The 16,391-nt window shown below is 37.4% G+C and overlaps 1 protein-coding gene across 1 annotated transcript in view; it reads right to left on the minus strand.

Annotated features, from left to right (window-relative positions):
• TMEM132C (transmembrane protein 132C) overlaps positions 1 to 16,391 on the minus strand; it is a 264,466-nt gene that overhangs the window by 27,502 nt on the left and 220,573 nt on the right. Inside the window, exon 5 of the mRNA XM_072415757.1 lies at positions 4,993 to 5,136. Coding sequence (XP_072271858.1) covers positions 4,993 to 5,136 — 144 coding nt within the window. The remainder of the gene's footprint in view (positions 1 to 4,992; positions 5,137 to 16,391) is intronic.

Consider the following 16,391-nt stretch of genomic DNA (forward strand, 5'->3'; position numbering starts at 1 on the left):
AAGGTATTAGATGTGGAATGTGACACCATCTCACTTGGCACAAATTTTACAATGCATAGAGGTAATGTAAAATTACTTCAGGACATGAGCTACCTCAAATTGTGTAGCTATGGCCCCACAAGACAGTATGGGTTTCTCTGTATTGCATTCAGTAATTGCAAATTTGGGTTTGCTCCTGTTAAGAATTTTTGTTACTGAGCTGAAACAAAAGCAAAGTGCACGAAGGGAAAGAAAAATTAAAGTCTACAAACAGTCAAGGCAGGCACAGTTAAGGCAAAGTGCTGAGAACGAAAAATTTTGGAGCTGGAACCAGACAACCACAAAAATCATAGGCAACTTTTTATAATAGACTGTGTTTCAGGTCCAGATTTATACAATGTTTCTCTCATCGGCCAGCTATCTTGTACTGTGCCCCTCTTCCTACCCGATTCTGTGCACCCCCTAATACCTCGCCTCCTCCCATTCACATGACCCCACCTTCCCCTTAACCAGGTACCTTCAAGTTGGCAGCTCCTGCTTTGTGAAAGTGGGGTGAGAGACACATGAGGTTGATCAAGGACAATGTCCCCTGAGCTTCTGCCAAACCTCTTCCGATTTTTGGAGGAGCCCAGGCTCCTCCACAGGTGTAGAAAGTACAATACAAAGAAGAAGAGAGCTGTATGGCAGACACAAGATCCCCAGACAAGTCAGGCAGGACAGAGAAAACAGCTGAAATGGTGAAGGCATTGATATGGACTCAAATGACACTCTTAGTGTGCATGGTACCCTAGGCCATGAAACAAATGGCCTTGTGGAAATTCCAGCCCTGCTGTGGTCTAGTGTAGTGAATGCGGGTACTAAAAACTACTGAAAATACAGTATGTCTTCCAACTGTCTCCAAACTGTACTCAGACATGACCTATGAAGCAGGTCCTGTCACTGTAAGGGAGCCTGTCACCAATATCAAACTCCAAATAAATAGTTATCTGTGCAAAAAATTGTAAGCACACAACCTTTGCTGCTGACTGCTACTTTACCGAGGAGGAATCAGCAGCTAAAGTGTTTGCTAACAAAAACCTTCCTGGAGGCCATCAGAAGGAACCAGTGAGGGTTGTGAGGGACACAAAAGATCTAAAAAAGTGGTACTCTATAGGGATGAGCGAATGAGTTTTTAAAACTCGATCTCGCGGCAAATTCGGTCATTCTCGCTTACCGAATTTGTAAGCAAGAGCGGCCAGTGAAAATTCGCCAAATGAGATCGAATTAAAAAAAAAAAAACCCGCGGGCTGTGCTGATCAATGAATGCAGCGCCGGCTGCATTCAATGATCAGCTCAGCGTGGGATCCCCGGCACTAGAGGTTAAATAGGGACAAGTTTCCCCATTCAAAACCACTAGTGCTCTCTGAGGAAATCAGAGAACACTAGAGGTTTTGAATGGGGAGACTTGTGCCTATTTAACCTCTAGTGCCAGGGATCGCACACAGGATTCCCAGGGCTGCATGAACGAATGCAGCCCTGAGAATCCACTGCGATCCTGGGGCACTAGAGGTTAATTAACCTCTAAATTTCCTTGAACTTCTGATAATTCCGCAAAATTTTGGAGAATCGTTTCGCAAAACCATCGGAAGATTGAGGTAATTAAAACAGGAGGATTCACTGGATTCCTGGGGAATCCTCCTGTTTGCGAACCCCGGGGCACTAGAGGTTAATTAACCTCTAGTGCCGGGGATCGCACACTGTTCTCAAATATTGCAGCCACAACATTACCCAGATATTGGTTAATCTACCTCTACTTGAATTAACACTTTGCCTCAACCTTTAAAATGTGTTTGCACTCCAAAATCTAACCCTAATCCTACCATGTAACCTAATTATTAAATTAAATGTGCAGCAAAAAAGGTAAATGTCCAATTGGTTTTGTCTCTCTAGTTAATTCCTTCTGTGAGCATCTTCTTTCCCAAGAGAGTGCAGAGAAGGAACATTGTTCTCATGCTCCCTACTGATTTTCTACTGGTGATGGGGACCAATTTGAGAAAAAACAGTATAACATTTACTTTTTCCTTACTTAAAGTACAATTTATTCTAACACCTAATTCTAACAATTAATCTAGCCTTAAAAGTCAACTCTCAACCTAACCTGACTCAGACACATAGTATGTAATTTAACCGATAACTCATGAACCCAATACTTAGCTTAGGCGCTAAGGTCTAACAATGCCAAGACATTCTGTTACTCTAGGCAGGAAGGACTTTTCATCTTGTAAATTCATAGCATGTCTATTGCAATAGCAATTAAATTGTCAAGGTTGAGAGAATGCATGTTTTGAAAATATACTGCCACCTTATACACAGAGGGCAAAGTTTTCAGGGGCAATTCAGGGAGGCGATAATGTTAATACTGCTAGATCCAAGCTCTGCCATGTTTGAGGGGAACATATGTACCCATACCTGTAAGCACTGGATAAAAGTGAAAACTGTAATCAGGAGTAAATGACAATGGTTCTTTAAAATGCACCAGTTGGCAGAGCAGTGTGTTTTTGTGCATTGACTCAATCTTTAATGGTTGTTTACACCATCTATTTTGCACTATGAATACATGAAATAGCTTTATTTTTAAAGAAGAAAATGAAAGTGTTAGGACAGCTTAAATATCTGTTTATCAATTACATAAATTTTGCAAAGCAATTCACTCATGTGTTTGGCGCACATTTATGGAGAGATTGAGCTGTATATAAAGAGCAGTATTTATCTTTTTCATCTGTTCCTAGTCACGCAAGATGAAGCAGAGATTGATTTAGGAAGAATCTGCTTTGGGATTTTTTTAGTATCATTAAATGTATGGTTCTGTCATCTAGCCCGGCGGAACAGCAGTATTATTTTTATAGCACAAATAAGTGTTTCTTTAAAGTACAATCTGACATAACATGACTCCTGTGAATCCCAGAGGTCAGATTTTGATGAGCACAATATATAATATCCTCTAGGTAGCCAAATATTCTGCAGCAAACAATGTCAAACCAAAACATACTCCTCTAAAATAGATAGTGGGGATGAATCTGGGATCAATCTGGGGGGATTGACCGCTGTGCCAATTGCTAAAATACATTTTAGAATGTATTGCAGACCCAAGAGCCAATTGAATGAGAAAGGTATTCTCCACATTAACTGTAATGTTGCAAATAGTTTTAAATATTTTTTGTCTGCCTGTCTATCTATATATTTCAATTGGCAAAATAGAAAGTTCTTTTTGTAATGATCTGTATACTAATAACCTAGAAATACACAATGCACCCTGGCATCCATTTCTTGCTTCATTGTAGCATTGCAATTTCTATCATTTATCCTTGTTGACTAACCTTCACTGGGTCATTTGATTTTCTACAAGTTACATTATATTGAAACTCCTTATTTTAATCATACAATTGGAAGACTGGAGCTGCATCAAATGCATTGAGTTTATTACAAACAACCTTTGTGCCCTGTAAAGAAAATGTACTGAGCATTGTTCTAACATTTATCATGCAGACTCCCAGTAATGTATAACTCAAATAACTTTTCTCATGTAAAGGTTTGTTTATTCATTGATGGCCTTATCTACCTTTTTGCATGACTCTGAGTTATTGGCCATTTTCTTTTGCTTAGTACTATACTGTATGTACAGGTAGGATTTCCAGCAAAGAGTAATGCTATGCTGTAATCCAAAGCAAGATATTAGCTTTCTTTAGTTGTATTAGGCTAATGAAAAAGGTGATGCCAAATATGAACTTTGGTGTAGTCGCTTAAAGCAAGCTGTTCCAGACATGTGTGCACAAGATTTATAAGGTTCCTGTATATGGGAGTTCGGAACAGGCTACAGAGAAGGTCAGAATTAGGGATGAGCAGGGGAATCCTAATTCGGTCCCGCGGCGAATTGGGCTGTTCTCGCTTACAAAACATGTAGGCAAGAACGGCCTCTGCAAATTCGGCCGGCGAGACCGAATTTTTGGGACCTGCAAGACCATTCGGAAGAGCTTGCTCTCGCAGCCCTTTACTAGTTGTATGTGTTCTTGGATAGAGTTTCCTTATCCAAGAACACAGGAGTCCTGTGTTCCTGGATAGAGAAACTCTATCTAGGAACACATACTACAGGGCAGCAACAGCAATAAAGGGAGCGGAGCAGCTTCGCTCCTCTGTTTGCTGTTGCAGTCCTGTACTATGTGTTCCTGGATAGAGTTTCTCTATCCAGGAACACAGTGTGAGTCTCACTGGCTGCTCATAAATAAATGCAGCGTGCGGGAAAAATCCTCTGATTTTTCCCACAGCCACGTTCATTCACGCAAAACGCATGACTCACTCTGAGAGGAGGAGTATTGCAGCTGCATTTTTTAAATTGAGCCACGATAATCCTCCTCTCAGTGAGAGATACCTGGGCACTACAGGTCAGAATGAGGATCGCCCACTGACAGGAGGATCCCCATGGCTTTATTTATGAATGCAGCCGTGAAAATCATCCTATAGTAATTTCCAATGGTTTCACGGAATTTCGCGAACCCATCGGAACTTCGACAAAATGTTCGCAAGAATGCCAAAGGCCTTCTTGTCTATCCCTAGTAAGATCAAGTAAATTTCACTGACTAATCATGAAGAAAAGCAAACAGGTAAGAAAATGATCATTTCACAACCATGGGCTATACACGATCAGATTTAATGTTAGGTGTGATCAAGCAGAATATGTCCATGTATGTGTGTATTGTTTTAGTTTTGTACACAATCAGTGTCTGTTGGAGATGCATAGATGTGAGTTTCTTGAGTAGTCAAAACTATAGAAGGACTGGAAGGACTATATAAAACTGGAAGGAGGATAGAGGCAGAAATGTAACTGTTCCTATACACAATTTAATATACTATATACTACAATACTATGGAATGCTATCAGAAAAAAGGACAATTTGAAGAATGACTCTGAAGAAAAATTCTAGAAGGAATTTTTAGTGACTGACATTTCTATAGACAATGACAAGAAATACCACTTACTTTAACAACATCCTCATCGGAAGACTTGCATTCCACAAGTTCCGATATATCCATTACAGATCCATCCTCTTCAACCGAAACAACTTTAACCGGTACAGCCACCGTTTTCCCAGTGAGAATAGCAGTATTTAAAATCTCTGTGTCCTACACAGCAACAGAAAGTAAATTGTAGATTTTAGGATACATTTTACATTTAGATATAACAAGAAATGAGTTACTAAATTTCAATTTGCAAATGTTGTGATAAATTGTAACACAAGTAACAAAATTACGTTAATGTCTACTGTGGCATTACAGAACTCCAAATCAATATACATTTCCCAGCAAGTTTAATAATAAAAACTGCTTTGGCTACAACAGACCTATCGTCCAACCTCCCCCTTAAAAGCCAACTTCTCTACAAAATGGTGCTCCTCTTTCAGTCTAAATTATGCCCATCATTACCATACCTACTTTCTGTGAGCCTAGGCTGTCCAGGACACACCTCCCTGCCTTAAAAAAATGTTAAAAATATAATTACTTTGCATTCTGGCTACAATTCAATTGTTTTGGGGAATTCTCTGGATCCCAAACCTCACAAGAAGACACTACTGTTTTATGAAGGTTATTGTTGTCTCCACGCTACTCTTTGCTTTATAGGTAATTGTTGAAATTCCATTCTTAAACCATTTATAAATGTATACATTTGAGTTGGCTGACTGTAATGATTTAATTACTTGGATACTTGAATCATTGATTTGGAACAGGTATGCAGATTAGACATTCTTGACTCTGATGTCACTGGTTCTAGGTCTTTGTTTTAGAAATAGTTGCAGGCAGAGATAGCCAGAGAACATAGTAGCACAAACTGCAGTTGATTCAAAGAATTTATAGTACCCATTCTGATTTTAGTTTACTATAATCAGCATTTCAAGCCATAGATAGAATTTGACTGTTTGCTAAGATTCACTATAATTTATATTCTGTATTTGTGCACTTCTTTATCAAGTAAGTTAGCAGGTAGCAATTTATGGGTGATCCAACTCCTAGTTATTTTCCAACAGACGTAAACCAACAGTTATAGTGGCCCTTTTATGACCACTGCAGAGTATTTCTACTTTGGTTTTCTATTTTTTATTGAAAGCAGAAAGATAAAAACTGCTCTGTACCTGTATTATTTCAAAACAGTTGAAAAATATGTATCTAGCACTGACAAAGACCAACAAGCCCGAGACACCTACATGCTGAATGAATAAATTGCATATTTGTGCTATATACCAGAAGTTGTGAATGCACAATTGGCCACTGGAGCATAAGGGAATGATGTTCATTGCCGCATTCACTGTCTTTAAGTGAGAAATAAACCCTTTGTTTTTTCTATTTGTAAAGTAAGTTATTATACTTAAATAGCCGCTGCTTTAACACAGTAATTCTGTGCGTTACAGTATTCTAGCAGAAGGCTTTTTAATTTGATATTTTTTTGCTTCCATTATAAAAACTTGACTGGTTATCCTGTCTAATATATCTGCAAACACGGCACCACTGACATGTAGCTGTTTTCATTATGCTAAGAAAAAGCAAACATAATACCTTAATACATAAACCGTACAAGTCAACTCCTAGATCCTTGTTTGTAATATATTGAATGTATGTTGATTAATTCCTAAGTTGTTTTTGCCTTATTGTTTTATTCCTTAATAAATCATCCTCAGTGAAAGCAAATGCTTTCATGTAATGCAGTCTGTAATTAATAAAAGGTTAGGCTGAGAATACCAATAAACAACAAAGGGTTAATGAAACAGATTGTTAATGAGCACAGAGGCTTAATATATGCATGCCACCTACTCTTTCTACTTTCCAACTCTACAAAAGAGATTTGTCCCACTTTCCTGCCAGCTCATAAAACTAATACGGTGTATAAGTGACATTATTATAAACAAAACCAGGATGCTCTTTACATGGGAGCTTATGTTACTCCAAGGGATAAGCCAATTAATTCTTAGCACTGGTATGCAGACAATTGCCATTCAGTGGTAGGCTGCAAAGCATTCAAGTGGGACTAATTTAGGTACTAATTTAACATTAACTTGGGCAGAATGAGAAAGAGAAGTGACAGCTACAAAACACAATCCGCCACAGTTTATGGCCTTAGGAATAATTTGGTTACAGAGTTACAAATCTCTTGGTAGAACGTCATTTTAGCAAATCCATCAAATTTACCATTAAGGGTCTTTTTCCCCGTTATCTGTATGTTATAAAACGTAATTAGCATTAATTTTCATGATTGGCGCAATAAGCACTAGATTTTCTAGGGGAAAAGATTTGCAAAGTAAATATTAACAATAAATATATTTGTTTAGATTTAAAAAAATAAGCAGGCATTAAAAACAAAAGTTAACAGGCTACTGATTACTCCCTGTGTTTCATTTCTACCATCAATGGCTGAAGGCTAGAGCTGGAAGTCTCCAAAAATAAATTGCTAGATGATTTACTTTAATTATCCATTTATTGTGTGAACATTGTCAACACATTTGGTAAATCGACCTAAATGTGTGATTTTGATTGGCAAAGCACTTTACGCTTCCCATACCACATGGTGTATCTATTACCACTATGGACACATGACACAAGCCAGGGCTGTCAAGTGATTGAGAAGACTAAGGGCCTAAATTGTGAAAAAGTTATTATTTGTTACTACATCTTCACTTAATCTAAAATAATAAACAAAAATATAATGTAAAAAGCTGAATAGGCCTATATTTTGTGATTGCATCAGTTTTCACTTTTTCAGGATATTTTTCTTTTACTTTAACCTGGTTATTTTGCCAGTAATGTAGTCATCTACATTGCTTGCTCGTGATTTGGACTTCATAATCCTTTTCCTATCTTTATAACATAGGAAGGAAGTGTACTTTAGTGTACAGAGGAACTGGGTATGGCTAATAACACTTTTTTGGTTTTAGGTGCAGCAAAGGTATACTTTAAAATCTTACATTTAACAGCTAAATTGCTTCTTGGACCATTAGAAATTCCATGATGGATAAATACATAACTAAGATAGTCTCATGTACTGGAACAAGATATGGTTAGATGGTACGGTGCGTAAAACCAACAGATTCGGAGGTAGGTTTGGTGGTATTACAAGGACTCAGTGGGCAGTATCTGGGGTGGATGGTATCGGTGGGCTGAGTTGTACAAGTTGATTTATAGGCATTGGGGTTGAACAATACTAATGATTGCAGTCATAAATGGATGGTACAAGAGAAGTTTTATTCGCTTTAGGTTAAATAAAAGAAACAAGGGAAGGAAAAAAGATCAAAAAGAAAAAAGTGGAATAAGTTGCAGGTAAGGGGCAGTTAGTTCACCATAAATGAATATCCAAAGGTCATGAAGCACATTAGGGCTTGAAAGGGCGAACAGCAGATAAAAGATAAGTCAGCAAGGCAGTAGGCCAAAGAGTAGCATAGGGACTGTAGAACAGGAAGTGGAAACAAGACTATTTTCACTTACAGTATATCTGGAAACTAGAACTTCCGTAAGTGGGGGATGGTATATTACTATCACCTAATATATACAAACTATTATACACATGGGACACATACTCTACATTTATTTACACATTGCTTTAGTCTTTGGCAGTCAGCACCTTGGACAGCTCTCACAAAGAAAAAAAACTCACTCTATGAAATCCTTTTGAGCAAACTCCTAAGAGGGGAAAAATAAGTAAATCTTAGTATAAGCTTTTTTTCCCCAATCATATATGAAACACTGTAGAAATAAATAGCAGTCTTTAACTTGGGGACTGACTGCTTTAATTTTTAATGAGTCTGAGAAAAGCAGCAGGAAAGTGAAAATGTGCCCAGGTTCTGTTTACTTTGTATAATTTATAATTCCATCCAATTAAATTGAGAGAGAGCAAACCAGCCATTTGTATTGTTCACATAAGACAATCTAACCTATTTATAAAGTTAGTTTATTTACATTTTATAATTAAAAGAAGATTCCATTCTGCATATAAAACCAAGTAATCCTTTTACTTATTAATAGAAATATTCCTTCTTAATAAAATAAGAGGCAAACTATTATATTTTGAAAAGGTTAACAACAGATGGGGGTTTATGTAGCAATACTTAGACATACATTAAAACTTAGAAAATTGATGACAGAGAAAGATAAAGAGGTCCGTCGAGTCTGCCCATTTTTTTCTTTTTTGAGGTGAAATGGGCAGGACTGATAATACAGCCTGAGATTCCAGGTCAGCAGCTCACTAATTAGAAAAAGTAACATTTTTTACAAACCTGTCATTTACTAAATGAATTTACACCATAAAACTAAACAATTTATGGTGGCCAGGGTCAAATTATTGCTATACATTCTGCATATTTTCAACATCACAAATGCAGAGAATATACACAGACTGCATTAACTGATTTTTCGCTGCATTGAACCAGTCTGCTTTCCAATCTGTAATCTTGCTGCAATGTCATTTTACCAGCTTTTTACCAGGTTGTAGAACAGAAGTGTGAACTGAATCTTAAGCAATAGTTATAAGACATTGGTAATGAAATTAGAGACACAATTTAGCTAAAAGCAGCTGAGATTTGTTTTATAGAAGGGCAGTAAAATCCATTATATATGATATGGAGAAGAAATACTTTTCACAACTCTTGAAGCTGATCTAAACTTACTGGGTGGTGGACCTCTGCCATAATCAGCAGGAGTGAATTGCACAGCGCACTTGCAGATTATAGAACAAACAGATATTAGAACAAACTCTGTTCAGTTGTCCTGGGGAGCCGCCACCCTCAACGCTGGCTCCACAAAAGGATTTTTAAAAAAAGACAGTGATCCTTTTCGCTCAGTGTGCGTGTGCAGGAGTTACATTATCTCTAGTGGATGTCTCTGTGTGTCCCTGTCTCTGAAACAAAAAAGCCACCAGGAGCCAGGGAGTTAGTTTTTTTGACAAAAAAAGACATTGCATGAATTATTTATTCAATTAAATCACTAAAAACCTTATATCCCACATCTTAAAAAAGAACTGAAACCAAAGTAGCAGAAGTAGCAAAAGTTGTTGTCAATTAAAAGATAAAAGTAACAAAAGCAGGTTAGGCTGCCAAATTTATCTTCAATCCAGAGATTTCCCCTGCAGTACTATCTGCTTAGCTCTATCTGGACCCCATCCTAACAATGGACAGTGGAAAAAGGACAGTAAAAAGCTATTTGTTCTGTCAAACAACTCTTTTTTCTTCCATCAACATGCTTTGTGATGCTTGGCTCTTGTACTACTATTTTTGCTCTAACTATCCCTGCTGTACAGGGAAAAGAAAAGACTCATACAAGATGAACTTAGGTACATATACTTCTTGCACTTAAAATTACACTCAATTATGTAATGATGATTACAGAGCTACATTAAAGTGTATATCCAAGTATTTTTTTTTATGTTTTCATTGTGTGGGGAAATGTAAGTTTGTCCATTTTTTTATGTTGATTTTTTATGTGATCGATTTTTTGCTTTATGTTCTCATTATTAATAGATTATTTATCAGAACAAGATACATTGAGAAGTCTTCTAATGGAAATACTCCTCACCTTGTTACATCTCTGTGATAATAAGTAAGAGAATGTTCCCCAATGGTATAGATACTGCAAAACAATTCATTAGCAGGGGGTTTAACCCTACCCTACTGTATGCAATAAAAAAAGAAAGGCTTGGATACAAAGTCAGCTTATAATAATTTGTTTTGTCCTCTGCAGGGTACTGACAACTAGAGATAAGCAAGAATGCCTCTGACATTGTCGCGAAAATTTCCTCGAACTTCCGATGGGACTGCAAAATTTCGGCGAACAAATTTCGAGGACCCATCAGAAGATCAAGGAAATCATTACAGGATGATTCCCACGGCTGCATTCCTGGGCACCTGGGCTTGCCCTCATTTAACCTCCAGTACCCGGGGATCGCACACTGACAGGAGGAGTACTTTTTTAAATGAACAGAAAGTAGGAGCAAGTCCAATAGGACAAGAAAGACCACTCCAGAGAGTTGGGGCAGCTTTAGAGAAGTCTTGGAGCGTGCGTGTGATGAGGTTATGAGTGAGGTAGTCGGTTGTAGGTCATTGGAGGAGCGGAGAGAGCGGCAGGGGGAGTATTTTTTTACCAGGTGCATATGTGTGTGCCAAACCCTGACAAAACTGAGCACCATCACAATTTTAAGCATGTAGAAAAATAAAGCACAGTTTATTTATGAAAATAAAAAAAACAATAATCTAATAATAATGATTTATATTCTAAAATATTATAACATGGAAAAAAGATAAAATGATTAAATATAACGTCTAAAGGTCACTTTTAATGCTACTGCTGTGCATCTGATTCTCCTCCAGAATATCACACAGACCATACTTTATCAGTGTCCAGTACGTTATAATGGTGCCTTTCCCTTGACCTAACTTCATTAGGAATAGCGCATACTCTGACTGCCTTATTTAGTGAATGTTCATCTGAATTAATACTTTTTTTATTTATAGTTGGCATGAGGACAGCCAAATAAAATAGGCTTGAAATCAGGAAATGTTGTGGCCTAAAGCTGTCTGCAATTTCAGAAGCCTGGCTCATGACATGGCATCTTTGAAGTACACACGGTTAATAGAAATGCATAGAAAAATTTATTCAAACTAACCAGTGCTTTGATGTACCGTATTAGAATTGCCTGTATTACTAAAATTCAATTACGTTATCAGTTAATATTAAAACTCTTGCTTCTGCCATGAGAGAAAAAAATATCAAAAGGAAAAATGATATATTTCTCAAGTCTTATTTCTGTAATTTAGAAGAAAAAAACCTTGCCAGGCTGAACAATAGTTAGAAAACAGTCTCTCTTTTATTCTAAACTTGTACCATATTACACGTTAGTCTAGCAAGAATGCCAAAGAAAAAGTTTCCTAAAAGCACTGTTTCCACACAATGAGAATGGGTCCTTCTCTGCAGCATACTGGTAGGAGACAGGTTTTTCTACATGAAAGAAAACAATCTGTAAGTCTTTTCATACCTTTAGATTTGGGGCACCTTAAATGTATTTAGCTGGTTAAAACTGAAAATTCAATTTGTTCATCTATGGTAAAACTTGTATACTGTTTACTTTATTAATTTATAATAAATGTTTAAATGTTCAGATGACAAATAAAATGAATTAGCAAATCACTGCTATGTGGCAAACACTACAAATGTTCTATTAACCAGAGTCCAGATAGCACTTTGTACTGTTAAAGGGATTGTAGTTAACATGCCAAGAGGTCACGCCACACCACTGTGAGCCCCAACAATGGCCTGTGGTGTCATGATGTCCAAGGTGGCACTATCTGCTTTAAACATCCTACCCAATGTGCCTAATAAGGCTTCACCAATAAGAAAGTGGGGTGAGTATACACAGAGGTGGGCACAGAGCTAAGCTGAGAGTGCACCCCAAAATAAAGTGCACCATTAGTGATTCCCAGTATTCCAAACATGCGGTAAAAAAATGAATGACAGTGCAGAAGATCACCCCTCTCTTTTTAAGGACACATTCATGAGAGGTATCTACAGGCTGCCCAGCTGGTGCCGTACATGGTAGCTGGTTTACAATATAACATTAAAAATGGGCAAAAAGGACAGTCATATATGATGTACAAAACCCATATTTAATGTTGGATTATAATTTTATATGTAGGTTTGTTTAGTATATAAAAACTTCACAGTCCATACACTATACTAATCTATATAAAATGTTTGACCCTCATTTGCATTTGTTCATTTAACCCGGGAAACTTGCAAGAGAATTTTTTGATCAAGTGTGGGTAAGTGAAAAGTGCAACAAAAAAATCTTTGACCTTTGACTTTGTTTTGCATTCATCTTGGTATCAAGAGACAGAAATAGGATGCATTTTCAAATTGAAGTACCTCTACAATAAACAGCTTTAGTTTTAGCTTTATCAACCAAATATTTAAAGACTATTTAAAAGCAAATGATTCTAAAAATCTGTATTTTATCCAGGGTTTTTTCTTGTTTTTGGACAGAGCGTTTCCGTACAACAACTTTTATTATATCTACTGCACACCTTTTTTAGACAAGTTGTTCTATACTAACATTTTAGAGGCCATTGCTGTAGATTTTTCTGCTTTTATCCAAACCAACCTACTTCAAGTGCTGCAATTTACTTGTACTTTCTACCACCCCTGGATCCCTTTGGGAAATGTCAGAATTTGTTTACTAGCATTGAGTGGGCTCACTGAACTATCACAACCAAGCATTGAAAATAAAAACAAATCAACTTGTGTTTCTTATGTTTTCCGGAGCCTTCAAACCCGAGTGCTATTTAGTTTGTTTGCTTAAAGTGGAACTAAACCCAAAACGGCAAACCAAAAAAATACACTTACCTTCAATCCCGCAGGGCAGTTCGATCGCTTCAAGGGTGTCTTGCATCGGGTCCCACCTCGTCCCAGCATTCGCGACCTGGAGCTGGCGCTCTTCTTCTTCCTGTTCTTCTTCCTACGTCACCCAACCCAGGCCCGAGATTGGGTGAGGTAGGATGAAAAAAAAAAAAGATTGGCAACAGCCAACAGCCTCCGGGGATGTGTGACGTAGGTATCCCGGGTAGCTTTGCACTCCCATTCATTCTCGACCGCCGAGGCGATCGAGAATTAGGGAGCAGTGCTTCAACTTTTTTTTTTTTTTTTTAAAAAAAGGGAGTTGCATTTAAAAAAACAAAACAAAACAAACACACAGAATATTTACTCTTCATAAAGGGGTTGTATATGCTTTTATGTAAAGTAAAAATTTTGAGTTTAGGTAAGCTTTAAACAAAGACCAAAATAATGAACATACAACTCTATGACTACAAAATATACTGTTATACATTGTGTATCAGTGAATCTTCAGATATATAAAATGATAAAAAAAAGAACATGTATAAAAACATTATTTGGTAGGCCAAAATATATTTTTGGATTTTCTATCACAGAGGATGGAACTGTAAAAAAATATATATATTTTTTAAAACATTCTTTATTTATTTAAAACTTTCAGGGTGGGTACAGAAAAAAAAGAAAAGGGAGGGGGAAGCATGAAAACATGTACAGACAACATAAATGTGCAAACTTTTCATCAGTCAGTAAAATACTCCCAACCAATTTTTATAGACTTAACGTGAGTCCAAAACTAAACTGACATGTAAAAGTATTCGAGAAAACGTATATTAAAGAAAAGTAGGAGGGATGGGGGGGGGGGGGGGGAGCAGATCAATTAAAAGGGTGATGGGGGGAATTGATTCCCAAAGTGGAGGGGTTGCACCTACAGGGTATCTATATAAGCCTAACCCTCAAAAGCCAACCAAACAGTGGAGGTGATACGAGAGTGGGCTGAGTAGGGTTTTAAAAATTTAAGGAAGAACAAAACAGTTATGGTATTCGCTGGATGTCATAAATTTCGAGCAGTAAAACCAAGTATTAGCCACCTTCCTGCCAGTGCCTCGTATGGAGGATGTAAGGTCCTCCATGGGGTGAATCTCATTGACCCTACGCAGCCATGAATAAATGGTAGTTGGGTTAGGGTTCTGCCAGCAGGTGGCTATGCAGTAAATAGCAGCCGTGATAAGGTATCTAACAACCAAACTTTTATATGCCTTCTGAGAAAATGAATTATGTTGTAAGAGGAAAAAAGCCAGGTCATCCAGGATTTCTTGGTCTGACATTTGTTGAACTATGGACTGGACAGTGACCCAGAAATTCCTCAGGAGGGGGGAACTCAGAACTCCAGAATACACAGAGGAGCGAGCCTTTCTCTGTTTGACACCTCGAGCAGCGGTCAGATACATCTGGGAAGATGAGATGTAACTTCTCTGGAGTGCGGTACCATCGTGAAACCACCTTGTAACAAGTTTCTTGGTATCTGCTAGCCATGGACGCCTTATAGGTCCAGTACAGGATACGTTCTTTTTGTTCCATAGAAAACACTAGGCTACCAGGTCTATCTCCCATGACCTAAGAAATGTGAACATGTAATCAGGGAGTGGGGTCTGAAGAAGCCTGTAAACAGCAGATAAAGCATGTCTGACCCCCCCTTCCCCTAGGCACAATTGCTCAAAGGGTGTAAGAGGTCTACAGTAAAGTAGGGCCGATCGGAGGGTAGACATGAAGTGGAAAATTTTCAAGGTTTTCCAAAAATCCAATAAGAACTCTCCACAACCATCTTTTAACACATGTGGACTGACCCATCTGCCGGATCCAATAAAATTCAGAGCGCTACATATTCCAGAGGAAAACAGTTCTGTGAACCTCCCATCTTCCATTCCAGGGGGAAAGGACAGATTGCCAAGACAGGAAAGAGAGGTGATAGAGAGGCCGAGAGATGTAGACGGTGGACGTTCCATAGAGCCAGCTAGTATAAAATATTTTATAAATAAATATAAATAAAAAAAAATTAGATTTTTATTATAAATAAATACAGAACATAGAAAATTTTTTCTTCTGGAAAAAAACTCGTTCAGGGCTTTGAGTAGAAACTTTTTATTTTTAGGTCTTTCCCTGTGAATCCCTATTTTTCAGCAGTTAAAGGCCCTCTATCAAAAGCCCTGTTGCTTTTAGAAGCAAGAAATATTAAAAAAAATAAATAAGGGAAAAAGGTAATACTGTTTTTATTACTATTTGTTTTTGTAGTGACTCCTCGGGCATACAACATCATCACCCATCACTGTAATGAAGCTTTTATCTACAGCAAAAAGGTGAACACATTTTAACAGCTCTAACCCTGCTTATTATAATAAATAAGATTATATTACAGGTTATCAATCGAAGCAAAGAATGTTTTCTTAAAATGTTAATGACCGTGTAATGTAAACAAGCAGTGCAAAGTACATTTAAAGTATCACAAGCTAATACAACTTATTTTAAAATATCCAAGACCATTCAATTATCAGATAAAATCTTTGAAACTACAATTGTGAAGATGAAGGCAAAGTTTCTGGGGGATAGATCTGTAAAGGTTCTCAATTATCCAGGTTATGTGGTGTAGCTCTTCCAAACCATCTCCGATAAATGCTAGGAAAACACCCCAGTATTTATACGCACACAGGTAAGACAGGCAACTTATTCCAATCACAATCAAATATGATAAGGCAGATACCGATTATCCAAGAACAGGATAAGAGAGATGGAAAGTTGTGAAACCCTTTTCTAATTTCAAAATCAGATCCTTTCAATTTGCATAGGTGTCAGTGCCTCCATATAAACCACTAAAGGTGTGAATTGTTGAATCCCTGGGATGAATATTGGGGGTAGATATTGAAAAAAAGACATTACATTTAGTATGTACAGTGAGGAATACAAGGACACACTTGCTAGCTCCCTTTTTATGACAACCCAGGCTGAGTGCCTGAATAAAGGAATGT

Source organism: Pyxicephalus adspersus, chromosome 6, assembly GCF_032062135.1.
Source record: "Pyxicephalus adspersus chromosome 6, UCB_Pads_2.0, whole genome shotgun sequence".
Taxonomy (NCBI): domain Eukaryota; kingdom Metazoa; phylum Chordata; class Amphibia; order Anura; family Pyxicephalidae; genus Pyxicephalus; species Pyxicephalus adspersus.